The 27,840-nt window shown below is 46.7% G+C and overlaps 1 protein-coding gene across 11 annotated transcripts in view; it reads left to right on the top strand.

The window, feature by feature from the left end:
• The window catches only part of cast (calpastatin), a 285,310-nt gene that overhangs the window by 176,233 nt on the left and 81,237 nt on the right, over window positions 1-27,840 (top strand). For 10 of the 11 annotated variants that reach the window (XM_038805226.1, XM_038805234.1, XM_038805232.1 and 7 more), the window contains 4 exons: window positions 14,821-14,910; window positions 16,269-16,364; window positions 18,802-18,864; window positions 22,939-23,064. In XM_038805226.1, the coding sequence (XP_038661154.1) occupies window positions 14,821-14,910; window positions 16,269-16,364; window positions 18,802-18,864; window positions 22,939-23,064 (375 nt within the window). The remainder of the gene's footprint in view (window positions 1-14,820; window positions 14,911-16,268; window positions 16,365-18,801; window positions 18,865-22,938; window positions 23,065-27,840) is intronic. The other variant, XM_038805231.1, reaches the window with a different exon arrangement.

The raw sequence follows: 27,840 nt of genomic DNA, 5'->3' as shown, positions 1-27,840 counted from the left end.
AGCTCACTGTCAAATTCAGCTTGATATCTTTCCAGTGAAGCAGCTGGTGATGTTATACTGTACACGGCAGCACGGTAGCACAATTGGATAGCACTGTGGCATCACAGCGCCAGGGCCCCAGGTTCGATTCCCCGCTGAGTCACTGTCTGTGCGGAGTCTGCACGTTCTCCCGGTGTCTGCGTGGGTTCCTCCGGGTGCTCCGGTTTCCTCCCACAGTCCACAATCATGCAGGTTAGGTGGATTGGTCATGCTAAATTGCCCTTGGTGTCCAAAAAAGATTTGGAGGGGTTATTGGGTTTCGGGGATAGGGTGCAAGTGAGGGCTTAAGTGGGTCGGTGCAGACCCGATGGGCTGAATGGCCTCCTTCTGCACTGTATGTTCTATGTTCTATATGTACTATATAAAGGCAGGATGCTGTTGGTGTTGTAATTTAGGAAGTCTTTGGGTGAACTCAGTTTTTAGTTCGTAATCTGATTGGCCTCAGGTAATCAATAATAATAACGATTAAGCAGGAACCAATATGGAAAGAAAAAGAATAGATCTTGGCCGGAATTCTTCAGCCGTTGGAATTCTCTGTTCCCGCCGACAGCGCAAGCCAGCTTGCGGGTTTCCCAGCGGCGTGGGGTGGCTTCAATGTAAAATCCCATTGACAAGCGGTGACAATTAGAATCCCGCCGGAAGTGAACAGCCGGGAAACACACAGCTGGGGGACCAGAGAATCCAGCCGCTTGTCTTTGTGTGTTAGCATGAAATGGACGGTAGGGAATCGGAAGCGCATTTTACAGCTTTCACAATTCCTATTTCCTTTGTATTTAATAGAAATAAAAAATAAAGTAGAAACAACAAAGTATATTGTTTGAATTTCACTTTAACCCTCTTCCATGTCACTGCAAAACAATTCATCTTCTAAGACATCTCTGAGACTAAGAATTAACTGGGAACAGCCTCCAACTATATTGTTTCAGATTTCCAGCATCCACAGTACTTTGCTCTTGCACTAGTGTTTAATTCACTGCCCCTTCCTTTCAGGAATTCCCGCGTTGCGAGGATCCGTCCTTCTCTCCGATGAGATTTCTATTTGTCCCATTTACCTAATTTGTCTTCATTGCATGATATGTGTTCCTTCATGTGTTTGCTCAGGTAACCACTAAAACACATTTACACAACCACATTTCCTGCCTCCGGCAACTACCGTCTTTGTTGTCAATTTACTCCACATGGGATTCAACTGAAATTCCTCCCTTCATGCTTTTAAAACTGTCTCAACGAAGGATGAAATATTAACTCTGTTTCTTTGCCCACAGATGCTTTTGGAAGTGCTGAGCATTTCCAACGTTTTCTGTTAAAATAACATTTGTAATGTTTGTTTCTTTCTTGAAAAGGCACTTCTGAAAGCTTCAACAGCTGCCCCAGTTTCTGCGGGTAAAAGTGATGCCAAGGTAAGTGAATAACTAAGAGTAAAATTTGAAATCTATGGCAGTGCCAATCACAGCAGAGGAATTGCACAAACAGATCATTTTAGGAAATCTTCACAGGAAATCTGCAAAACAATTTATCTTCTAAGACATCTCTGAGACTAAGAATTAACTGGGAACAGCCTCCAACTATATTCATAACACCAGCACTATCAGTGCATGGAAAGAGAAGAGCAACCTCTCACGGTTGCTAAGTACAATCACAGCAATTGAACTGTGATTGCATCCATCCAGTCACTTTACAATTCTAATCCTGGCGTAGGTTAAAGGGCAATAGGTTGAATGGAATGAGCAAGCACTTGGAGCAGTACAACTGGATGTCAGGAACCCATCTCAGCCAACCGCCGGGAGCTCCAGCCTCCAGCAGCCCTATATATTTTAAGTCAGGGCCAATGGTAACATTCAATGATATCGACCCGGCCGCTGCCGTCACCCCGGCGCATGCGCGGTGGAGGGGGTCTCTTCCGCCTCCACCATGGTGGGGACCATGGCGGCGGCGGAAGAAAAAGAGTGCCCCCACGGCACAGGCCCGCCCGCCGATCGGGGCCGTGGGGGCACCCCGCGGGGTCAGATCGCCCCGCGCTCCCCCAGGACCCCGGGGTCCGCTCGCGCCGCCTGCTCCCGCTGGCACCAGATGTGGTTTAAACCACGCCGGCGGGATTGGCCTGTTAGCGGTGGGACTTTGGCCCATCGCGGGCTGGGAAATCGCCGCGGGGGGCCCGGCGCGGCGCGATTCCCGCGCCCGCCGATTCCCGGGTGGCAGAGAATTCCGGCCACGGCGGGGGCGGGATTTACGCTGTCCCCGGGCATTCTCCAACCCTGCGGGGGGGTCGGAGAATTCCGCCCAATGTGGTGATATGATCTGCATACCTGTCTGCCATTGGGGCAGAACACCGGCTTACCATTGGCCCTGGTCGGTCATGTGCCTCTCGACCAATTGGCCGAGAGGCTGAGTTAACCACGCCTCCATTAACGAGGTATAAATGGACAAACGCCCGGCGATCATCCATTCCATTGTAGACGATCGCAGAGCTGTGTTCTAGTCTATTAAAGCCTGACTTTTGTAAAGCACTCGTCTCGCGTACAATTGATGGCACATCACCCATCATTTCCACATTTTGGAGTCCCCATCTGCTTTGTTGCACTAGATTATTTTCACTCACTTTTTGCAGGTCAGAATACCTCCTGTGACTATATAGATCTCACTTAAAGTCTAAAGGAAGGTAGTCAGAAATAGTTCTGGAAAGCTAAAACGAACAATTGAAACTGAACAACTGACGAAGGATTGTCCACCTGAAATGTTAGCTTGGTTTTTCTCTCCACAGATGTTGAGAGACGTGCATTTCAAGCATTTTCTGCTCTTGTTTCAGATTTCCAGCATCCACAGTACTTTGCTCTTGCACTAGTGTTTAATTCACTGCCCCTTCTTTTCAGGAATTCCCGCGTTGCGAGGATCCGTCCTTCTCTCCGATGAGATTTCTATTTGTCCCATTTACCTAATTTGTCTTCATTGCATGATATGTGTTCCTTCATGTGTTTGCTCAGGTAACCACTAAAACACATTTACACAACCACATTTCCTGCCTCCGGCAACTACCGTCTTTGTTGTCAATTTACTCCACATGGGATTCAACTGAAATTCCTCCCTTCATGCTTTTAAAACTGTCTCAACGAAGGATGAAATATTAACTCTGTTTCTTTGCCCACAGATGCTTTTGGAAGTGCTGAGCATTTCCAACGTTTTCTGTTAAAATAACATTTGTAATGTTTGTTTCTTTCTTGAAAAGGCACTTCTGAAAGCTTCAACAGCTGCCCCAGTTTCTGCGGGTAAAAGTGATGCCAAGGTAAGTGAATAACTAAGAGTAAAATTTGAAATCTATGGCAGTGCCAATCACAGCAGAGGAATTGCACAAACAGATCATTTTAGGAAATCTTCACAGATCAATCATCAAATATTGTTTTGACATCATCACAGAACCATCCTGAACTGCACTGCCCGAAGCTGCAATTCTCAGGTTCCAAACATTCAGCGACAAGGAGAATCACATCACATATTTCCAGAAGCAGATTTGTCACTGTACAGTACTCCAACCTTTCATTACCACCACCTTTTGATCTTTATGTGCACCGTGCTTCCCCCATAGGCGTTGCACACACACTGGGCGCAATTCAACTAATTGGGAACAAAGTCCCATAGTGAAGGCGTTTAGCTGCATGCTTCCCAGTGCTCACTACGACGTTAAACACATGGCTATCAAATGCCACTCACGTTAAATAAGGAGAACGCGCGGCTGATGCCTCACATAGCCCTCTTTTGCACTTCGAGGAACTCCGGTCACCTAAACTCCTCAGTATAGCAGTAGATAAGTTGCGGCCCGATCTCCAAGGCTCCCAACGTGGACCCCCCCCCCCCCCTCCCCTCCCATAAACACACAAACACCCACACGCCTCCACCAGCACAGGGCTCCTCCGACCCAATCACCAGCACACAGAAAATGCCAGCTTGGCACCTCAACCTAGCACCTTGGCAGTGCCCCTGCCAGCTGGCAATGCCAGGCTGGCACCAGGTGGCATTGCTAGGGTGCCTGGCTGGTACGGTCATGGTGTCAGGCTGGCAGTGTCAGGATGCATGGGTGGCACCAGCAGTGCCAGGGTACCACCCTGCCCAAAGGGCATGCATTTGGGGGCCTCCGATCCCCTGGGAGACCTCCATGAGTGCTGTTTTGTCTGGTCCCCATTTGTGGAGACCAGTACTGAATGGCGCTGGCCTGAGGTCTCCGAGGCGAGGGAGATTGATCCCATGCCTCGAGTTACTCAGGAATCTGCACTGGTTGTCTCCCTCTAATATGCAAATTCACTCAAAAGTGCTCTCACCCACAATGGGCAGGATTTACATGGCAGCGTCTCAGGAGATCGTATTAGATCTTGCAGGCTTTGCGAGCCAGGTCAATCACGGGAGTGGGGTTTCCGAGCTTCCAACGGCCATGCTGCGCCTACAGCGAGCTGCTTTTCGGGCGCAGCATGGCCGTTGGATCGTATCCCAATTCACAAAATCAGATTTTAAATTCACCAATCAGTAATTTTAGAAACTAAAGTCAAACTTCACCTATTTCACACTTTGTATTGAGCTCCCACTTCAGGACAAGGAAGGAAGGATTAACATTAGTGGTTAAGTGTGAGCAGCAGTTGCTTGAGAGATCTTTTGTTTTTAAAGGGTGAAGATCCATTTAACCTACTTGCAGGGACACTTCCATCAGAAGAACCAGACAATTCAGGTCCAAAATACACTGGTCCCCCTGTGAAGGTACAAATTCAATTTGACTTCTGATACTTGCTGTCTTTCAATAAAGTTTGTTTTATTGCATCATATGTTGGGTCATTTCTTTGTGGAGCTAAATATCTTTGTACAAATGAAATTAGTCTTTTGGTAACATTGTTCATTCCCAAGTCCAATAACAACCGGCATTGACATAGCAGATATGTTGGCCTATGTGCTTTTATAGAAAAAAACCTTTATGTTGCGGTGATGGTCCCTTTAAGAGCTGGATTTCTCTGAAAGAATTATTATAAACAAATACAGCTTCCATGAGTAACTGATCATGCGATCAAGTTGCATGTGAGAAAAACAATAGAAAGAGAGTTAACATAATCTTAATTATGGGGTGGCTAGATTATGGGTGTGGCACTTGTCTCAAGCAGATCTTTTAGTTTAGAATAATCTGGCTGCAGAACAGGAACTCTCTCTTTCATGCAGAGTTCATTTGAAATTCCATGTGCTGGCTAAAAGAGTTTAAAACTCTTATTAACTGGAGGACTCCTAACAGTGAATAGATAGCCAAGCTGGGAGAGTTTTCCCCAGAGTTGAAGGACAACAGTCGCGTTCTGACCTAAGGTGGCTATGATTAAGATGGCAGCGACACCTGCGTTGAATCGGAAGTCTGCAAACATGGGGCATTTGATGGAGATTTGTAAACCTTGCTGGAAGAAAGAAATCTCAAACCTGTAAACAGACTTTGAGGCAGTAATCAGACCAAGTGGTCAATCTACCAATTTTAAATAATTATCTGACTTGAAGTTTGGAGGGTGGGTGGGGTGGGGGGCTGAATCATGATCCAGGGGTTGGCATGGTGGTGCCGCAAGTGGTTGGCCCCTGGTTGCCCGCCCAGCGCCTCTCCCCCCCCCACCCTCCAATGGCAGCCCACCCCTGCGGAGGGTACCCTACTCCCAGCCGAGGGTCCCCCACTCCCCGCTGAGCAATCGCAATGCCCTGAGCTCTTTGTTTGTCTGGAGGACCTGCGGGAGGATGGACACCTGGTCAGTGGGGAGGATGGGTCAGTCAGTAAGGTAATAACAGTTCACGTTTGACTGGTCCTGTGGGTGGAGCCCGTTGGTTCCTCACCTCTGCGACGTCCGCCAGCCTCCTCGTATGTGACTGATCAGTCCCCGGTCACCTCCAAGATATGCTCCGCGAAGGAGATGAAGATCCTTAAGTCCGGCACCCGTCTGCCAGTCTGGGCCCTGTCCCGCTGATTATGAGATAGCTTTTTCTGAGGAGACACAGAGGGGGCATCGTTAGCCCACTTGTGACTCACAGTGGTGTATGGATGCTCACTTGCTGGGGGGGGGGGGGGGGGGGGGGGGCGGTGGCGTTGGTGTCTACTCACTCATTCTGCCCAGTGCAGGTCATTGACATTTTTTCGGCACATGAGGCCAGTCCCCCTAGTTACACTCCCCAAGCTCACAGCTACCGTCACCTCGTCCCAGACAGCACTGGCTGCCCTATGGCTAATCCTCCGTGACCCTCGGGAACAGCAGGACATCCCTCCTGGCCTCCATTGCGTCTGGAAGCCTACCCAGGTCACTGTCCCCGAATCTTGGGGCTGGTCTCTTTGGCACCATTGTTGCGAGCTGGCTGGGGTTGGCTGAGCAAGTGCAGCTTAAGTGCTACTCGACCTTGTTAGTGGGGGACTGGTCAGCGTGGTACCGGAAAATCAGCTGCCGAGTCTTCATTTGTAGTGAGAAGCCCATTGGGCCTTGAAAAGTGGACCAATTTACGTTGAATAACGTTACTGGGCTTGCAGGGCTTGGAAGCTCGTGACAATTCCTGCATCGGAGGCCCCCCCCGGTGAAGGAGCCCCCCTCCTCCAAACCCCCCCCCCCCCCCAGCACCCACACAGTTCCCACCGGCAGCGACCAGGGGTGGACGGCGCCAGCGGGAACTTGTGTCGGAGCGGCCGCTCGGCCATTCCAGGCTGGAGAATCGCCGCTCGCTGTTTGCGGCGATTCTCCGAGCGGCTCGGCGCGATTCTTGCGGCGCTGGTTTCGGAGGGGTGGGAGAATCGCGTTCGAGGCGGCGTGGCGCGACTCGCGCAACGCTCCGGCGATTCTCCCACCGGCGTTGGGAGGGGGGGCGAATACTGCCCACTATCTTTGAGTAATTTTATTTCTCGTGTGTTTTAGGAATCAGATGCTGCTAAGAAGAAGCCTGAACGAGTGGGAGAAACTGAAGAATCTATACCGCCTGATTATAGATTTAAAGAACAACCTGATCCTAAGGTTTGGCCCAATGATCAATTTAAAACAAGCCAATAATTTTGTATTTTCTAAAAATATCTGTGCACATAACACGGAGTAAAATTTCTAAAATGGTATTTTTAATATTTTTAATTATATTTATGTTGCTGATTTACCAGCTGCCTTCAATTTTATGTAATTCTGATCGTCTTAATACAAAGTTTAAATATTGTTTATTCTAACAGGATAAAGGTAAAGTGGCCTCTTCTTCCACTGGTCCAGGAGCAAAACAAAAGGCAACAGAGAAGGTAAAGCTAATTTTTCCTCCTGTGAGAGGATTTGATTTCCTACAGTGAAAGTCTTAGAGCCAACCTTCCATAATCAAGCGATACTCATGATCTTATATTAATGTTGGTGATGGCAGTTAGTGAGGCTGGGATCCGCAGTGATGTTCCAGCTATTGCTCAAGATTGGAACATCACCCACTCACGGAAACAGAAATGGTGAGTGTGTCTGGCCTTCCTCATAGTGTTACGCTGGACAATAAGAGTGTTTTAAAGATACTTGGAACAAAAAGAATGTCAAAGGTTTGAAATGTACATTTGCCTCTTTGAAACTTCATTCCCATCACTTCACCTAACCCCCAGAGCTTTTTCTTGCTTGCAGTTTCATGATCAGAAGGATAAATATCTGAAAATAACGGGGGAATCAATACATTTTTGCACAAATTCCAGTTTCCAAATGTGTCAACTTGATGATTAAACTTAGTTCCATTTAGAGAAAATGGCATCTTGTTATTTCTCATCTGTACAGATGCACAAAGGCACTGGCTTCTTACCATGTATTTGCACATTGGTTCTTCAATTTGCAATGTCAATTTGATGTTTTATGAGGGCAGCATGGTGGCACAGTGGTTAGCACTGCTCCCTCATGGTGCTGAGGTCCCAGGTTTGATCCCGGCTCTGGGTCATTGTCCGCGTGGAGTTTGCACATTCTCCCCGTGTTTGCGTGGGCTTCTCCCCCAGAACCCAAAAGATGTGCAGGGTAGGTGGATTGGCCATGGCTAAATTGCCCCTTACTTGGAAAAAATTAATTGGGTACTCTAAATTTAAAAAATGTTAAAAAAAAAAATTTAATGATATTTTGTCGAAACATAACATCCAGGTCAAACTGAACCTTGCGCGATTATTCATCATTCTCTGTTGCATGGTCCAGGTGTGGGATCTCTTCATCCTTCCAATGAGAGTGTGGTGAACTCAGCCCAACGCACCACACAAGCTTGTCACCTTACCATTCATTCTGTATACACCTCCAGCTGCCTCAGGAAGGCAGACAGTATTGTCAGAGACCCCTCACATCCAGGCTTTGCGTTCTTCTAGACCTTTCCATCAGGCAGAAGATATAGAAGTCTGAAGACCCGCACGTCCAGATATAGGAACAGCTTCTTCCCTCCAGCTACTGAACTCCTCAATGAGTCTCCCATGGACTGATCTGTTCCCTGTAAGACACTAAGCAGTCCTATGCTGCTCTTGCTCATATATTTGCTTTGTTTAGCCCTTGTTCCGCACTGTAACCAATTACCTATTTGTAGGTGTACTTTGTCGATTATTCATTTTGTTTACTGTGTATGTACTGTGTACATACTTGGCCGTAAAAAAAATACATTTGACTGTACTTCGGTACATGTGACAATCAATCAATCAATGAGTATCATTTACAAGTGAGAACCTCAAGGGTGTGAAGGAAATTGTGTTAAAGGCCATTGCTGCAATTACATTTTTAAAAATGTATGCTTTGCAACTAAGGATTTGAGGCATTTGCACCCATGTTCTTGAAATACTTTTGAGATGGATTGACTACATTTATTGAATTATTACAGAAATTGACAGAAGGTGATGTCCTGGAGTCTCTGTCAGCTGACTTTACCGAATGTTCTTCCGCTCCAATTTCAAAATGCTCAGCTCCGACCTCTCACTCTGCCGCTCCGCCGTCTAAGCAGCCACAGGTATGGCTTCAATTTTAAACTGTTAGAGACTGTAGGTGGAGAGGGCTCTGCATTGTCTAGCTGGGTGGGATGACATTCACTGAATCTATTCTTTAGCTATCCATTTGTCACTCAAGAATCCGCTGCAGAGCTTTCTCTTTTTGCTTCTTCACCATTATTTTCTGGGGTTCCCCAAAGATCTATCCCTCGCTCCCTCATATTTCTCTTCTACCTGCTGCCCCATGACGAGGTGTCTGAGAATCAGTGTCAGATTGTACATTTACACTGATGACACTTGGCTCCATATCACCATCAGCTTTCCCGAATCTCTCACTGTCTATAAATTGCGCTGTTACTTTTCAGAGATCCAGTAGTGGATGAGCAGAAATATCCTCCCTTTAAACGTTGTAATGAGTGAACCCAGGACTGAATTTTCCATCCCTTCCCTTGGGCGGGATCTTCTGGTCCTCTCCTCACCAAAAATGCCTACTTCCTTCTCTGTAATATCATCGGACCCCTCCCATGCCTCAACTCATTTGCTGCTGAAAGCCTCATCCACGATGTTGTTTTTTCCATATTTGCTAATTGTTTTCCTGGCTGGTTTCAACTTTTCCACTGTCCACTAACATCAGATCATCCAACCTAGCTGCATCCTAATTCTCAGCAAGAACCGTGTTTTGTTCCCGCTGACCTATATTAGCTGAAGTCCGATAATGTCTTAATTTTAATATTTTCATCCTTGTTTTGAAATATCACCATTGCTTTGTCACTCTTCTTTGGTCTCCTTCCCTATTAACTCCGGAATCCAATTCTGACTGGCTACGCATCTCTAATTCTATCCACAATTGGCTGTGAATGTAACTGTCTCTGCCTCAAGATTGGAAATTTACTCGTAAACCTATTCACATCTCTACTCCTCTCCCTTCTGTTAAGCTCCCTACAATCTACCTCTTTAACCATTTGTCCATTTATCTCCATATGTAGCTTCTTGACAAATTCCGCTTGATACTATTCCAGTGAAGCAGCTGGTGATGTTTAACTGTGTTAAAGGTGCTATATAAATGCAGGATGATGTTGATGCTGGAATTCTTCAGGCAGCAATCTCTTTCTGGCTTTGTAATCTGATTGGCCACAGGTAATCACATGGCCAATAACAGCAATAGTCAATCAGAGAACCATAAGGAACCAAACAGTGTAGACTTTGTTTTGTGTGATAATGTGAAAAGGATGGTGGGGAATCAGAAGCCATTTTACATCTTTCATAATTTCTATTTCCTTTAAATTGAATAGAAATATAGCAAACATTTAGGAGATGCAACAAAATATATTGTTTAAATGGTGCTAGAACTCTCAAGACTGACATTAAGCCATGTCGCTTCCACCCGAATTTCCCATATCTCTGAGGCCAAAGATTAACTAGGAACAACCTCCAACTAGATTCATAACACCAGCCCTGTCAGTTAATTGTGAGAAGGGAAGATAACAATATGCTTACTATTCCTTTTGCATTGCTAAATATAATCGCAGCAGTTAAAGTGCAATTGCAACCTACTAGTCAACTTCCAGTTTTAACTTTGGCACAGTCTATAGGCAGTGCTTTCCAAACTATTTTCCAATCTGACCTCATTTTATGATGGCCCTAGTTGCCCACAAAAAACAAAAACAGCAATAAAGTAGCATGGTAACATCCAGTATATATTAATTAATGCCTACCTATTATAGATCAATATATACTGCATCATACAAATATGAACATATGTATGTTCAATGTACTTTGTAAATGTTATCATTTTACGTACTCATGACAAGGTCCCCATATTCCCTGTTGACTCAAGACTTAGTGAAGCTCCTCTCCCCCGGAACCATTGCTCCACATATTGTAATCAGTCCCTCCACACTTCCCTCTTCCAGACCCCCATTTCCTTCACTGTGGACACCACCCAGCCCTCATCTCAAACCCCTCCCCTCCCCACACAATCATCAATCACTCACTCAGTAGCAGCTCTTGCAAACATCCCTCCCTCAACATGGTCACATACAACAGCACTCCCCACACCCCTCCTCCCACCTTTTAGTTTGGTTAGCAGTACCTGCGAAGCAAAATTGCTATCTCCTGATAAGGAGCCTGTATAGCAGGCAGATAGGAGCAGAAACATTGTAAAGTTTGAAGCCGCCGCCGTCCCTCCTCAGTGTGGTGATATGCTTGTAGTTGGATGGTGTGCAGCCTCCAACCAGCAGATGGCGGTGCAGACACACCATGCAGTCTCAAGACCGTGGTCAGGAGACCAGGGGCTCCCACTGCTTTAACTGTGCTAAGTCAGTGCACAAACATCCAGGCTCATTTAAACTAGCCGCTAAAAAGTGTTTTCTGAGCTTAAGGAGCACTTTTGAGCTTGCTGTCTTCCCCATGCTGTTTTGCAGAATTCACCAAAGGGGTCCAGGGCTGTCCCACCAAAGTTTACCGAATGGTTTGTCCCTTCTCTACAATCGCCATTGCTGTTTGAAGAAGGGACAGCTTGTGACCCAAAATGTGATCTTAACCCCCAACACACAGTTTGGGAAGCCTTGTTATTAGGAATTATCTTGAATTGCATTGGACAAGCAATCACCTGCAGCAGTACGGCTGGGTGTCACAATTCCTCCTCCGTCAATGCACAAGCAGCTCTGGCGTCTTTCAGGCCCATCAACCCTCTATGATTGGAGCTAATAGAGTAATATTTGAAAATACCATTTCAACATTTTTGAGACCCATGCGCTGTAATTCCTAAGCCTCTGTCTCGCCCAAGTCTTTCTCACCTCAGGCTATGTGAGACAGGAGCAGTGAAGCCGGCCCCTAGCAGAGAGGTAAGCCACATTCCCATTTTTATGGCTGTAAAGAGAAAGTTTAAAGGGACAATTTACATGCAGTTATAAAGTTTAGGAAATTGGGGGGAGAGATCCCCGGGGGGGGTGTGATCGGTGTTCAGGAGCGAGGGAATGTGGTCAGTCGGGTGGGAGGGAATCAGTTCAGGGGGGGTGGGGAGTCAGCTCAGGGGGGGTGGGGGGTGAGTCCAGGAGGGAGGGTGGCCACTCCAGGAGGGAGGGTGGCCCGAGGGAGGATGGCCAGTCCAGGAGGGAGGGCGGTCAGTCCGGGGGAGGGGGAGGGGTGTCAGTCTTGGAGGGGGGTTAGTTTGACAGGGAGGTATGGCAGTTCGACATGGGGGTAAGTTCGGGAGGGGGCTCAGTTTGGGATGGGGGTCAGTCCGGGATGGGGATTAGTTCAGGAGCGGGAGTCTTTCTGAGAGGGGGTTCAGTTCGGGAGGGGTGGGTCAGTCCGGGAGGAGGGAGCGGATCATTCTGGAAGGGCTGTATGTCTGGGTCTGGGTATTTTAATAGTTGCTCTGGTGTTGAAAGTTTTTTCGCTCTCAACCTTTCACAGTAACTATCAGGGTAAAACTGGCAGAACCATCCGAAGTTAACATTTTAAATTGCTTCTGTCAGATGGTTCCCAGCCCCTTGTCCAGAGCAAGTCAGCACTTCCGGCAACTGCCAGGTGAACCCTTACATGGTTACTTTCTCGAGGGATTCCCAGCTCATCGTAGGAGTACACCCTAAATGCGATGCTGCAGAACTCAGACATTATGGACCCTTAACTATTTATCTCTGTGGCGGGACCGTGGTGCAGTGGTTAGCACTGCTGCCTCATGCCGTGGAGGATCCAGGTTCGATCCTGGCTCCAGGTCACTGTCCGAATGGAGTTTGCACATTCTCCGCATGTCTGCGTGAGTCTCACTCCCATAACCTAAAGATGTGCAGGGTAGGTAGATTGGCCACGCTAAATTGCTCCTGAATTAGAATTTATAGAATTTACAGTGCAGAAGGAGGCCATTCGGCCCATCGAGTCTGCACCGGCTCCTGGAAAGAGCACCCTACCCAAGGTTAACACCTCCACCCTATCCCAGTAACCCCACCCAACACTAAGGGCAATTTTGGACACTAAGGGCAATTTATCATGGCCAATCCACCTAACCTGCACATCTTTGGACTGTGGGAGGAAACTGGAGCACCCAGAGGAAACCCACGCACACACGGGGAGGATGTGCAGATTCTGCACAGACAGTGACCCAAGCTGGAATCGAACCTGGGACCCTGGAGCTGTGTAGCGATTGTGCTATCCACAATGCTACCGTGCTACCCTAGAATTGGAATAAAAGAATTAGATACTCTAAATTTAAAAAAAACTATCTCTCCACAGATGCTGCAAGACTTGAATTTTGAGTATTTTTTTGTATTTGTTTCAGATTTCCAGCATCCACAGCACTTTGCTCTTGCACTAGTGTTTAATTCACTGCACCTTCTTTCCAGGAATTCCCACATTGCAGACACTCTGTTCTTCTCTCCGATGAGATTTCCATTTTGTCACTTTTACCTTGTCCGTCTTCCATTCGTCTGTGTTTCCCTTCTTGTGTTTGTTCGAAACTCACTTTAACAGCCCGATCTTGCCCAGCAAAGGTGCCAGTTTACTCCACATGGAATCCAACTGAAATTCTCCCCTTTGCGTTTTGTTCTCACAAGGGACCATCGACCTCAAACAATAATTCTGCTCCTTTTTCCACAGATACTGACAGGCCGGCTAAGTATTTCCAGCATTTTCTTTGTAATTACAATTATAATGTTCTTTCTTGCAAAGGCACCTTTGAAAGCTTCAACTGCTGCCACAGTTTCTGCGAGTAAAAGTGATACCAAGGTAAGTCAATAAATGGGTGAAATGTATGGCAGCTGCCAATGATAGCAGAAATGAATTTAGAAATGAACACGGTGCAGTTATTAGCTCCATCATTCCAGTCTGTAATTCTTTTCTTTTATAAATTTAGAGTACCCAATTCATTTTTTCCAATTAAGCGGCAATTTAGCGTGGCCAATCCACCTATCCTGCACATCTTTGGGTTGTGGGGGCGAAACCCACGCAAACACGACGGGAATGTGCAAACTCCACATGGACAGTGACCCAGAACTGGGATCGAATCTGTGACCTCGGCGTCGTGAGGCAGCAATGCTAACCACTGCACCACCGTGCAGTCTGTAATTCTAATGTTCTAAATAGGTCTGAAGGATAATTCCACTTCCACTTCCCTAGGGGAGGCAGTGATGTAGTGCTATTGTCACTGGACTAGTAATCCAGAGACTGAGGGTCTTGGCAAATGGTAAAATTTGATAAGTAAAAATGTTTTCTTTAATCAGGAATTTAACAAAAATGTCTAATGATGACCGTGAAACCATCGTTAATTGTAGTAAATACCCAACTGGTTCACTAATTCCCTTTAGAGAAGTAAATCTGATGTCCTTACCTGGTCTTGGCCTAGATGTGACTCCAAATCTACAGCGATTTGATTGACTCTTAAAATGTCCTCCGAAATGGCCTATGAAGCCACTCAGCTCAAGGGCAATTAAGGATGGGCAACAAATGCTGGCCTTGCCAGCGACTATCACATTACATGAAAGAATAAAAAATACTGGTTCTATACAATGCTTCCAGCCTTTTATTCCAAACAACACCACATCCCTTCAGTTTCTATCTTTGCTGTGCTACAACCCCTCCCCCCTGCACCACCAGCCATTTGTATCAAAACAAATTAATTAACAAGATTTTAAATTCACAAATTAATGATTGTAAACACTAAAGCCATAATTGTCCTACTTCAGACTCCCAAGTATAGCAGCTCCCCTTCAAGTGAGGAAGTTGGAACATTACCAGTTAAATATGAGCAACAGCTACTGATGTTTTTAGTAAGGTATTACTTTGCTGTCCTAATGTGTTCCCGCTGAGTTCTGACACTAATTGAAAAAAAATGTATTTTATGTTTAAAGGGTGACGATCCATTTGACCTACTTGCAGGGACACTTCCATCAGAGGCACCGGACAATTCAGGTCCAAAATTCACTGGCCCCCCAGTGAAGGTAAAATGAAATTTGTTTCCTCATACTTCAGTCTTTACATAAGACTCCTGCAACACCACCATTTATTAGCCAATTTCTATGTGGAGTTATTACACATTTGTATATATGAAATGTTGTCTGTTGCGAAAGCCGTCCTTTCCCCAACCCAGCTTGCATTGACGTTGCGCACTTCATGCAGTAAAGTCTAAGACATTTCATAGGAACATTGTCAAACACAATGGGCGCGATTCTCCGCTGCCCCCGACGGGTCGGAGAATAGCAGGAGGGCCTTCCCGACAATTTTCACGCCCTCCCGCTATTCTCTCCCCCCCCCCACGGCTGCCCCACGACACGAATCGAATTGTCCCGGACAACCATGGCACCGATTGGCACGGCCGCGCCAAGGGTGGCATGGGCCTGCGATCGGTGGGCACCGATCGCGGACAGCGGGTCCGATACCCGCGCACTATTTGTTCTTCCGCCGCCCCGCAGGATCAGTCCGCGGGGCGGCTGAGGGGCATAATGGCCCGCGCATGCGCGGGTTTGACGCGTCTGCACCATCGTGCGCGTCAGCCAGCGTGACGCTTGGCGCGCGGACTTAGCGACAGTCGCTAAGCCCGCGATGCCGTGCTTCACGGGGCCCCGCTGCTAGCCCCGCCCAGGGGGGGAGAATAGGGTCATGGGAGGGGGCGCGGAGGCTGCCGTGAAACACAGCCAGTTTCACGGCAGCCTTTATGACTCGCCACATTTGCGGAGAATCGCGCCCAATCTGTTGAAAAGAAGTATAGGGGAATATTGGTAGAGGTGACCAAAAGCTTCATAAGGACATTAGAACTGGGAGCAGGAGTAGGCCATCTGTTCCCTCGAGCCTGCTCCACCATTCAATGAGATCATGGCTGATCTTTTAATGGACTCAGCTCCACGTATCCATCCACCCACCAGAACCCTTAATTCCTTTACTGCTCAAAAATCAATCTATCTTTGCCTTAAAAACATAAAAGTGAATGATTTCCTCAAGCTTCTTGAAGGACAATCAGTATATAGGGCCGTGAAGAGGCGAAGGAAGTTCTAGAGGTGTCTCTGAAGTGTTAAAGGCTTTTTCTTCCAGGTTGCTTTTTCAGTGCCATAAATCATTTACTAAATGTTCAGTTGATTCATTTAACTCCATATTTACATTGTGTACCCTGTGTTGCCCTATTACGTCCTTTCTTTTCATGTACTAACTGATCTGTTTGAGCTGCTCGCAGAAAAATACTTTTCACTGTACCTCGGTACACATGACAATAAACAAATCCAATCGAAGTTTATTGGCATACAGAATGCAGATATTAAATCTTAGGATTTATATGACTCTTGGCTTTTATTTCTCACATTTTCAGGAATCAGATGCTACCAAGAAGAAGGCTGAACGAGTGGGAGAAAAGGAAGAATCTATACCACCTGATTATAGATTTAAAGAGCAACCTGATCCTAAGGTTTGATCCAATAATCAATTTCAGACAAGCCAATTATATTTGAATTTTCTAAAATGCTCTAATGTAACAAAATCAAACATACTTTACATCAGTATCAGCAAGGTAATCAGGCAAAGTCAACATGGTTTTGTGAAAGGCAAATTATGTTTAACCCATTTATTGGAGTTTTTTTTGAAGAAAAAAAACAGAAGCTGCGGATAAAGGGGAACAGAAGGCATTTGATAAGGTGCCTTATCAAAGCTAATTGCAAAAGATAGTGTAGGAGATAACAGGTTGCAATGGATAGAAGATTGGCTAGCTAATAGGAAACAGAGAGTAGGCATAATGGGGTATTTATCTAGTTGGCAAGATGTATGCCACAGGGATGATTGCTGGGGCCTCAACTTTATCTAACATTTCTAAATGACTTGAAGGTATGGTTGCTAAATTTAAAGATGTCACAAAAAGATAGATAGGAAAATAAGATATGAAGAGGATGTAAGGCTACAAAGGGATATAGAAACGTTAAGTGAGTGGGCAAAGATCTGGGGAGGGATTCTCCAATCCACCACCGGGTGGTAGAATCGCTGGGGTTCGGCGTGAATCCCGTCCCCGCCGTCCTCCCAATTTCCCCGCCCCCCCGAAAATCAGCGTGGCGTGAGTCGCGCGCCCGCCTCGGAGAATGGCGGGGTCAGGTGCAACTCAATGGGCCCCGGGGCTGTCCGGATTCTGCGGCCTGCAATGGGCCGAAGTCCTGCCCGTTCTATGCCGGTCCCGCCGGCGTAAATTGGAGTTGGACCCTTACCGGCGGGACCTGGCAGCCCTAGCGGGCTCCAGGGGTTCTTGGGGGGTCACGGGGGAATCTGGCCCCGGGAGGTGCCCCCACGGTGGCCTGGACTGCAGTCGGGGCCCACCGATCCATGGGCGGGCCTGTGCCGTGGGGGCACTCTATTCCTTCCGCACTGGAGGCCGTGGTCATCCGCCATTCCCGGAAGGGAAGTGACTCCATGTGCGCATGCGCAGGGATGACGCCAGCACGTGCTGGCGCTCCCGCGCATGCGGTGACTCGCGCCGGCCGGCAGAGGCCCTTCGGCGCTGGTTGGCGTGGTGCCAGGCCCCTACCCCACCAGCCGGCGGGGCGCCAGCCTCTCCGGGGCGGGTCTAGCCCCTGAAGGTGCGGAAAATCCCACCACTGGTAACTGGTGTATAATGTGGGAAAATGTGAAATGGTTTATTTGGCAGGAAAAATAAAAAAGAAGCCCATTATCTAAATGCTGAGAGATTGCAAAGGTCTGAGATTCAGAGGGATCTGTGTGTCCTTGTGCACAAAGCGCAGAAGATTAGTATGCAGGTACAGCAAATAATTGGGAAAGCTAATAGAATGTTATTATTTATTACAAGAGGGATTGAATACAAAAGCAGAGTGTTGTGTTCAGTTATACAGGGCATTGGTGAGACCACACCAAAACTACTGTATACAGCATTGGTCTCCTTGTTTAAGGAAAGATGTAAATACATGGGAAGCAGTTCAGAGAAGGTTTACGAGACTAATACCTGGAATGCACAAGTTGTCTTATGAGGAAAGGTTGGATAAGCTAGGCTTGTGTCCGCTGGAATTTAGAAGAGTAAGAGGCAACTTGATTGAAACATATAAAATCCTGAAGGGTCTTGACAAGGTGCTTGTGAAGAGGATGTTTCCTCTTGTTGGAGAATGTAGAGCTAGGAGGACACTGTTTAAAAATAAGGGGTCGCTCATTGAAGACCGAGATTAGGAGGATTTCTTTCTCTGAGGGTTGTAAGTCTTTGGAACTCCCTTGCTGAAAAGCAGAGAAAAGATGGAAGCAGAGTCTTTGAATATTTTTAAGGCGGACTTCGGTAGATTGTTGATAAGCAAGGGGGTGAAAGGTTATTGCGGGCCAGTGGGAATCGGCCATGACCTATTAAATTGTGGAGTAGGCTAAAGGGGCCATATGGCCTACTCCTACTCTTTGTATTTGTGTTTGTGATATAGATTATCTAGTCATGATCGGTGTGCTGTTGTGGGAGTTTGCTACGGTTGCCGTATTTCATGCTTTAAAAGCATTCATTGTAAAACTCATTGAAACATAGGTGCTACAGAAATGCAAGGTTCCCTTTTGTTGCTGATATATAAATGATACTGCTACCACATGTTGTAATCAATCTGACAGAATTAAAGAACAAAATTACTCATCAATTAAAACTGAAGTCAGTGCACGCCTAAACCCTCCCTTGATTAATCCTGCTAAAATTTAAGTATTTTTACAGTTCAATTTGCTGACCAAATGAGGTTCGCACTGTCCTGTGTAAATATGCTTGCGAATGAATTTCAAAAGTATTCTGACAATTTTTATATTGTTCTTCACCAGCTGCTTTCATTTATATATAATTCTCATATTGTGAAGAGAAATGTGATTAAAATTTTGTTTTTCGATAACAGGATAAAGGTAAAGTGGCTTCTTCCTCCACTGGTCCAGGAGCAAAACCAAAGGCAACAGAGAAGGTAAAGCTGATTTTCCCTCCTGTAACAAGATTCGATTCTCTACAGTGGAACTCTCCAGGGCACCATTACATAATCCAGTGATTCTCATGGGTTTCTTATATTAATGTTGGTAATGGCCGTTTATTAAAGGATATCACTCAGTGCCAGGGCTGGGATAAGCAGTGATGCTCTCACTATTGCCCAAGATTGGAACATCCCACACTCACAGGAACAAAAATGGTGAGTGTGACTGGCATTCCTCATAATGTTAGGCAGCAGAGTAAGAGAAATGTAAAGTACTTGGAACATGAGAGATGTCAGAGAAGTGAAAAGGTCGTTTACCTCTTTGATTCCTCATTCCCAGCACTCCTTCAAACCCCCAGAGAATTTTCCTGCTCTTTGTTTAATGATCAGGGGCGGGATTGTCCGACCCCCTGCTGGGTTGGAGAATCGCTGGGGGGGGGGGGGCGGTTTTTCAGCAGGAGTGGGAATCGCGCGGCACTGGTCGGGGGCCGTTGGCAGCGGCCCCCCGCCGGCGATTCTCCGGCCCGCGATGGGCCGAGTGGCCGCCCGTTTTCGGCGGATCCCGCCGGCGTAAATCACAACAGGTCCTTACCGGCAGGTACTGGCTCTATGGGTGGCCTGCAGAGTCCTCGGGGGGAGGGGGGGGGGGGGGGGAGATCTGGCCCAGGGGGTGCCCCCACGGTGGCCTGGCCCGCGATTGGGGCACACTGTTCCGCTGGAGGGCCTGTGCCGTGGGGGCACTCTTTCCCTCCGCAACGACCGCTGTCAACCTCCATGGCTTGTGTGGGGAAGAACCCCCCTGCACATGCGCTGGGTTGAAGCCAGCACATGCTGGCGCTCCCGCACATGCGCCAACTCGCGCCGGCCGGCGGAGGCCCTTCGGCTCCAGTTGGTGTGATGCCAAGCCCTTCCGCACCGGTTGGCATGGCGCCAACCATTCTGGCGCTGGCCTAGCCCCTGAAGGTGCCCAATGCCAGAGTGGTTCATGGCACTCCTCGGCGCCGGAGTGGCCCGCCCCACCGGTTCGCGGAGAATCCCGCCCCAGATATCTGAACATATTAAAACTCCAGTTTCCTGATCTTGTAAATTTAAACATTACCCTTGGAATTGTCTAGGAAAATGACATCTTATTATCTCTCCTTGTGTACTGATGTATTAAGGCACTAACTATAATTCTTATAATATATTAACACATTGGCTCTCTAATTTCCAATGTCGGATGTGGGGTTTTGTGGGAATATGTTGTGCAGGTCTGAATGAACTCGGCAGAAGGACAGAACTGTGTTAGACTTTCCACCATTCTTTCTCGCATATTCTAAACGTGGAAATGACAGACCCCACCTCCCCATCCATCCAATGGGTTGCGCTGATTTATGAAAACGTAAGGGCTAGGAGGAAAATTGTGCAGTAAATGGTTATTGTTGAAATGAAATTTTACAAATTATACTTCACTACTGAGGATTTGAGGTCTTGTATCTGTATTCTTGAAATATCTTTGAAAATAAAGGTAGTTTTAAGGGATTTATATTTGTATTGCTAAAATTAGAAATAAGGTACTGTTTTAAGTGGGTTTAATTTAATGCTCCTCTGCCTGGAAGGGTCAAATCTATAGTTAGATCCATGCTGGACAAAGATGTTTGTATGGTAGTTAAGGGGTTGGTTAAGTTCCAACTGTGTTTCTATTGTGCTTAGAGGAGGCTACAGTGTGAAGAGTAAATAAATAGGCCAGCAGAGGTATGTGGTGTTGCTTAGCAATTGAGGCCTTGTAAAGTAGAGAAGCCTTTACTTTTTGGCTGACAGTGGGCAGCTGGAGATAGGGGCGGAATATAGGCGGCACGGTAGCACAGTGGTTAGTACTGTTGCTTCACAGTGCCAGGGATTCAGCTTTAATACCCGACTTGGGTCACTGTCTGTGTGGAATCTGCACGTTCTTCCCGTGTCTGCATTGATTTCCTCCGGGTGCTCCGGTTTCTTCCCACAAGTCCAGAAAGACGTGCTTGTTCGGTGAATTTGGCAATCTGAATTGTGTACCCGAACAGATGTCGTAGTGTGGCGACTGGGGGATTTTCATAGTAACTTCATTGCACTGTTATTATAAGGCTACTTGTGACACTGTTGAAGATTATTATTATTATATTACCAGAATTTGACAAAATGTCAGGCTCAGGCAGAAAACTGGCATGTAAGTCTCTAGTTGCACAGAGAAATTTTGTCACAGAACCTTGAGCCGCTTTGCCAAAAACAAAGAGTGGGCATGGTTTGCAAGGTCACTCTGGTGGGGTGGGACATCATGGTGCCAACAACTGGCTCCAAACAGATCGGCGCCATCTTTATGAAAAAAATGAAAATGAAAATCGCTTATTGTCACGAGTAGGCTTCAATGAAGTTACTGTGAAAAGCCCCTAGTCGCCACATTCCGGCGCCTGTTCAGGGAGGCTGGTACGGGAATCGAACCGTGCTGCTGGCCTGCTTGGTCTGCTTTAAAAGCCAGCGATTTAGCCTTGTGAGCTAAACCAGCCCCTTTAAAGGGCACCCCAGCCAGCGTTGCAGCCGAACGGCCCTCAGCCTACATCACGGAGGTTTTGGGGACTCCCCCCCACCATCGATATTCATCACTGGAAATTCCCTCCCCCCCCCTCCCACACCACTCATCAGTAGCACCCCATCCCACTCAATCTCTGTGCTCCTTCCAGGGCTCCCGCTTGTGTCTGCTCTGGCACAGCTCCTGGCATATGTTGGCAGTGCCAGGTTAGCAGTGGCACTGCCCAGGCATGTCACCCTGCCCTCCGGTGGCTATATTTACCTCTGCGCCCTGGAGGGATCCCCTCGACTGCCTCATGCCTGGCCAAACCTGATGTAAACCTCGCTGACTTGAGGTATGAATATTTAGCGAGGGGGGATTATTTGACAGGCGCGCTAATAATATATAAAATTATGGAAATTTATTAAATTTAAGTTCAGGCTCTAATATTATGACTTTCCCAATAAAGTGCGGGGAAAATTGGGAAACACAATCTCTCCAGCAAGAATCACATTTCGCGATCCTCCCAAGGTATTCTGCCCACGCCACCGGTCCCTTGGGCTATGAGTGCGGGCTCAAGATTCTGCCCAGGATCTTGGGGAGTGAACATCCCACTCTTCCCGAGGAAAGACTGGATAGGATGGGAGCTACAAAGAGGCAGGGTTCCTAAAGTACAAGTTACAATCCAGCTAACCAGGGAATTGGGAAGGAAAGAGTGTTTAAGACGACTGGAGTTAAGAGAACAGAGACTAAGCTATTGTTCTGAATAATTCAAGGAAGGGTAAACAAAGTGTTCTGAGTTAAAGAAACAATTGCAGTAACCAAATTTAAAGTGGGACTGTAGCCTCCAAAGGTAAATCAAACGCCTTGTGGCATTTTAATACAGTCTGGGAATTGAGAGGAAAAGCAATTGTGAGCAGTTTGCAAAGCAGTCAAGATGAAGAAATCCTAAAGGTTTGTTGTGATATCTTGGACTGGATTCTCTGTTAAATATGGAACCAAAGCTTTGTTTAAAAGTGTCATTTAAAAAATCTGGTCTGAATTTTGGAATGTAAACCGCGAAGGGAAGAGAAGATTTTAAAGCGTGGTTTTGGGAGAGGAGTTTGGAAATTCTCACGTGACAATCATCTGGGGAAATTCTGGGAAGAAATCCACAGACACTAACTTGGGTTCGAAGCAGAGTGTGTATTTGACCACAGTCGTCTTGTGTGCTTAAAGGGACTTTTTGTGTTAATGAAACCATTGTAGATTAAGATGTATGTTGTAATCCATGTTAATCTTTAAATCTGTGTTCAATTGTTAAACTAAGGGGGGGGGGGGGTGGTGTAAGGCGTAATGTATACTCAACTTTCATGTTTAATAAATGTTTTTTTCTTGTTAAAACTAATTAGTGGCCCTATGACTCAGTTCTTCCACATTTTATTTTTTTTAAAGTAAAAGTTGCAATCTTTTAAGCCAGGGTTCCATTCTGCGATTTTCCCGTCCAGCTTTGACATCAACTGGGATCGTAACAGATGGCTTAACTACGTTTATTTGTATTGTTATTACAGAGTATGACAGAAGGTGATGTCCTGGAGTCTCTGTCAGCAGACTTTATCCAAAAGTCTCCCGCTCCGATTTCAAAATGCTCAGCTCCGACCTCTCACTCTGCCGCTCCGCCGTCTAAGCAGCCGCAGGTATGGATCCTATCTTAAACTGTTAGAGACTGCAGGTGGAAAGGCCCCTCTTCCTTTCTCCCGGTGGCTGGGATGACACTTGCTTGATTCAATTCTTAACCATCCAGTTATAGGTTTAAGGGAGCCAGTGCTGTAGTAGTATTGCCACTGGATTAATAATCCAGAGATCCAAGGTGATCCTCTGGGACCCAGGTACAAATCTCGCCGTAGCAGATGGTGGAATTTGAATTCAAGAAAAATCTGGACCATAAAACCATTGTCAATTGTCATCTGGTTCACTACTATCCTTTAGGGAAGGAAATCTGTCATCTGTACCTGGTCTGGGCTACACGTGACTCTTAAATGCCTTCAGGGATGGGTAATAAATGCTGGCCTAACCAGCAAAGCCCAAATCCCATGAACGAATGTTTTAAAAAGCAGAGTATCAGCTCTCCTGCTGCTGCACCGTTACTTTTGGAGTCCCCCAAAGTTCTCTCATATTTCTCATCCAGAGCAGCACCATGGCAACATTTGCAGGAGATACGTACTTTAATGAAATACAACTAACCACCTGGTGGTACAGTGGTTAGCACTGCTGCCTCAAAGTGCCAAAGACCTGGGTTCAATTCCGACCTCGGTTGATTGCCTGTGTGGAGTTTCTCCCCGTGTCTGCGTGGGTATCCTCTGGGTGCTCCAGTTTTCTCCCACAGTCTAAAGATGTGCAGGTAGGTGGGTTGGCCATTCTAAATTGCCCCTCAGTGTCCGAAGGTTAGGCAGGATTACGGGAATAAGGCGGGGGCGTAAGCCTGTGTGGGGTCAGTGGGTCAGTGCAGACTAGAAATGCCAAATGGTCTCCTTCTGCATTGTAGGGATTCTATGATTCTATAACCACTACCTCTCCGGTTTCCTCCTGCAGTCCAAAGTTGTACAGGTTAGGTGGATTGACCATACTAAATTGCCCTTTGCGCCCAAAAAGGTTAGGTGGGGTAACTGGGTTATGGGGATAGGGTGAAGATGTGGGCTTAGGAAGAATGCCTTTTCCAAGGGTCAGCGCAGACCCGATGGGCTGAATGGCCTCCTTCAGTACTGTAAAACACTATGAAACACTCTATGAAGACCTATATCTCCTTATATGGCCTAGTAATTATGCTGCTATGAAGTGCCTTGGAACACTTTACTGTGTTATAATTGCAAGTTGCTGTTGTTGTAAGTTAGGAATTCTTTGGACTACTTGTTGTTTAGATTTTGGAATCTATGATGAATAATTAAAATGGTTCACAGGAACCAATAAGAGTACAAAAAGAGTAGATTTTAACTTTGTGTGTTAGTGTGAAGTGGGTGGTAAATCCCTTTTGCATCTTTCACAATATTTATTTCCTGCAGTAGGATCTTCCACTGGTGTCTGCCATTGTGGCTGGGAAAACCTGTCAGATACTCATTTGCATCCTGGCAATGGGGTGCAGATGACCGCCATTCCCACTCCCAGGTTCTCTGCAATGCCAGTGAGGAAACATACTGGCATAAAATACATTCGTACAGCATGGCTGGCAGATGTCAGGACTCACCTGAACAATCCTTGGGGCTGCCTCCAGAGTTCGAGATGGAGGCTGCCCACACCATTGGTCCCTAAAATGCCACAGCAGTATTTCAGGGGAGCATCTGCAGGTAGACCTTCCAGATTAGGTGTCCTAGAGAGGGCCCACCTTCCAGCCTTAGAATTATCCAGGAAATCTATCTTCACTTTTAGGAGGTCCGTCTTCTTTCTTCACTCGTGGGTCAGTGACGCTTGCCGACTTTTCAATATGGCACCCGGATACAACGGTGGACTACACAAAATCTAGGCCTGCCCTGTCACTAAATAAAGCGTGAAACACTCGGGTGAGTCAGGGCCAGAAGCTTTGCCGCGTTTTCCCACCAACCTTCACAGCGGGAAACACTCCACGTTCCCTCGTCTACCACGGCACTTGTCTCAAAATGGGAGAATTCTGCTCAATATCTGGTCATTGGATTTTGTTTAATGTCATATGTACCGAGGTACAGTTAAAAGTATTTTTCTGCAAGTAGCTCAACAGATCATTAAGTACATAAAAAGAAAAGAAAATACATAATAGGGCAACACAAGGTACACAATGTAACTACACAAACACCAGCATCGGGTGAAGCATACAGGGGTGTAGAGTTAATCAGGTCAGTCTGTAAGAGGGTCGTTTCGGAGTCTGGTACAGCGGGGAATAAGCTGTTTCTGAGTATGTTCGTGCGTGTTCTCAGAATTTTATGTCTCTGGACCAATGGAAGAAGTTGGAAGAATGAGTAAGCCGGGTAGGAGGGGTCTTTGATTATGCTGCCCCCTTTCCCCATGCAGTGGGAGATATAGATGGAGTCAATGGATAGGAAGCAGGTTTGTGTGATGGACTGGGCTGTGATCACAACTCTCTGAAGTTTCTTGCAGTCTTGGGCTGAGCAGTTGCCATACCAGACTGTGATGCAGCCAGATAGGATGCTTTTTATGGTGCATCTGTAAAAGTTGGTAAGAGTTAATGTGGACATGCTGAATTTCCTTAGTTTCCTGAGGAAGTATAGGCGCCGTTGTGCTTTCTTGGTGGTAGCGTCGACGTCGGTGGACCAGGACAGATTTTTGGTGATGTGCACCCCTAGGAATTTGAAGCTGTTAACCATCTCCACCTCAGCCCTGTTGACGCTTACAGGGGTGTGTACAGTACTTTGCTTCCTAAAGTCAATGACCAGCTCTTTAGTTTTTCTGGCATTGAGGGATAGATTATTGTCGCTGCACCACTCCACTAGGTTCTCTATCCACCTCCTGTATTCTGACTCGTCGTTATTCGAGGTCCGGCCACTATGGCCGTATCGTCAGCAAACGTGTAGATGGAGTTGGAACCAAATTTTGCCAGGCAGTCGTGTGTATACAGGGAGTATAGTAGGGGCTAAGTATGCAGCCTTGAGGAGCCCCGGTATTGAGGACTATTGTGGAGGGGGTGTTGTTTATTCTTGCTGATTGTGGTCTGTGGGTCAGAAAGTCGAGGATACAGTTGCAGAGTGAGGAGCCAAGTCCTAGATTTTGATGCTTTGATATGAGCTTGGCTGGGATTATGGTATTGATGGCAGAGCTGTAGTCAATAAATAGGAGTCTGATGTAGGAGTCCTTGCTGTCGAAATGCTCTAGGGATAGGTGTAGGGCCAGGGAGATGGCCTCTGCTGTGGAGCAGTTGTGGTGGTATGCAAACTGCAGTGGATCAAGGCATTCTGGGAGTATGGTGGTGATGCGCTTTGTTGCTCGTTCTGGTGAGTGCGCTTTACACTCAATTGGCTCTGTTTTATTACTTAGCTCTAGAGTCGCCAGGTATCCTTATGATACCACCACGAGGTTCAAGTTCAGATCAATGACTCAATACACCAATTAGTAAGGTTCAAATCAAAACACGTTTATTAATACACAGTTAATCGCTACTCATGCATACAATACTAAAAGACTAGGCTATTCCTGCCACTAACAGGCCAATACTTATCTGGATAAGGGAACCCGCTGGGTCAGGGAACAATAGCCTCTTGCTCGATCCTGAGTCTGCAGCCTTCCAGCTGGTACGGACTAAGGGGTCAGGAGCATCTATCTCGTAGCGTGCGTTGACTGGACACTTACTTGATGGTGCAGCAATTGGCCAGGCCTCTCCTTCTTACGGTCAAGTTCTTAGAGAGCTGCTAAGATGTTCTGCAGGGAAGGCCGGCTAAGAGAGTGAACTGAACTTGGGACCTGTCTTTTATAGGTCCCACGGGCTTCGCGCCCTTTTGGGCGGACCCCGAGCTTACTTCCAATCGATTGGATCCCATACCAATCGATTGGTTTGAATTCCCCAATACTGGGGCTGTTTCTCGATCGCTGGCCGGTTCCTTCTGGCTTGTTTGTCTCCTTTGTTTCGGACTCCCATTGGCGCTGAGGAGTCTGACTTGCTATTGAGTGTCAAATGTAGCTAATTGTTGTAGCTAATTGGTCCCGGGGATCGCTCATCAATATGCATAGCCGCTGGTTTCGGTGCTGTCTGCTTTCTTTGCAGGCAGAATACACAGGAACTCTGCAAAACTGCTTGTTTGGTTAGACTGTCCATTTTTCCCTGCTGTCTTTGCGATTCTCCATTTTGTTTGGGGAAGTGGCCAACTCAGGTGGCTACAGCTTCATGACCAACCTCTCCAAGCACTCCATTACGACTGAAGTCAGGGCCACTGGACGGTAGTCATTGAGGCACTTTACCTGATTCTTGATTGGCACCGGTATGATGGTGATCTTCTTGAAGCAGGTGGGGACTTCGGAGCGGAGTAGGGACAGGTTAAAGATGTCCGTGAACACATCTGCCAGCTGGTCCGCGCAGGCTCTGAGTGCATGACCAGGGATCCCGTCTGGACCCTTCGCCTTCCATGGGTTCACTTTCAGGATGGCTGATCTGACTTCGGAAGCTGTGATTTTGGGTATGGTGTGTCATGGGCTGCTGGGGCACTCGATAGAGGATCGTTGGTGTCTTGCTCGAACAAAGCATTATCACATCGATACTTTTGGGAGCAAACGCAGTGAAAATTAGTTGCAACACTGACAACACTTCAGTATTACTTAATTGGTGGTAAAGCTCTTTGAGCTTTTATGTGGTTGTGAAAGGTGTGAAATAGAAATAAGTTGTTTTATTTTTATTGCACCTACCAGGCCACCTTCCTGTTCTAAAATGGTGGAGATTACAGGGAATTAGTTTGAGCAGTGTTGGACTATCAACCAGTACAAAATGACAGTCAGACACT

This window comes from Scyliorhinus canicula, chromosome 8 (genome assembly GCF_902713615.1).
Source record: "Scyliorhinus canicula chromosome 8, sScyCan1.1, whole genome shotgun sequence".
NCBI classification, from domain to species: domain Eukaryota; kingdom Metazoa; phylum Chordata; class Chondrichthyes; order Carcharhiniformes; family Scyliorhinidae; genus Scyliorhinus; species Scyliorhinus canicula.
Note: the sequence above shows the minus strand (reverse complement) of the source record. Positions and strands in the feature narration are given on the sequence as shown.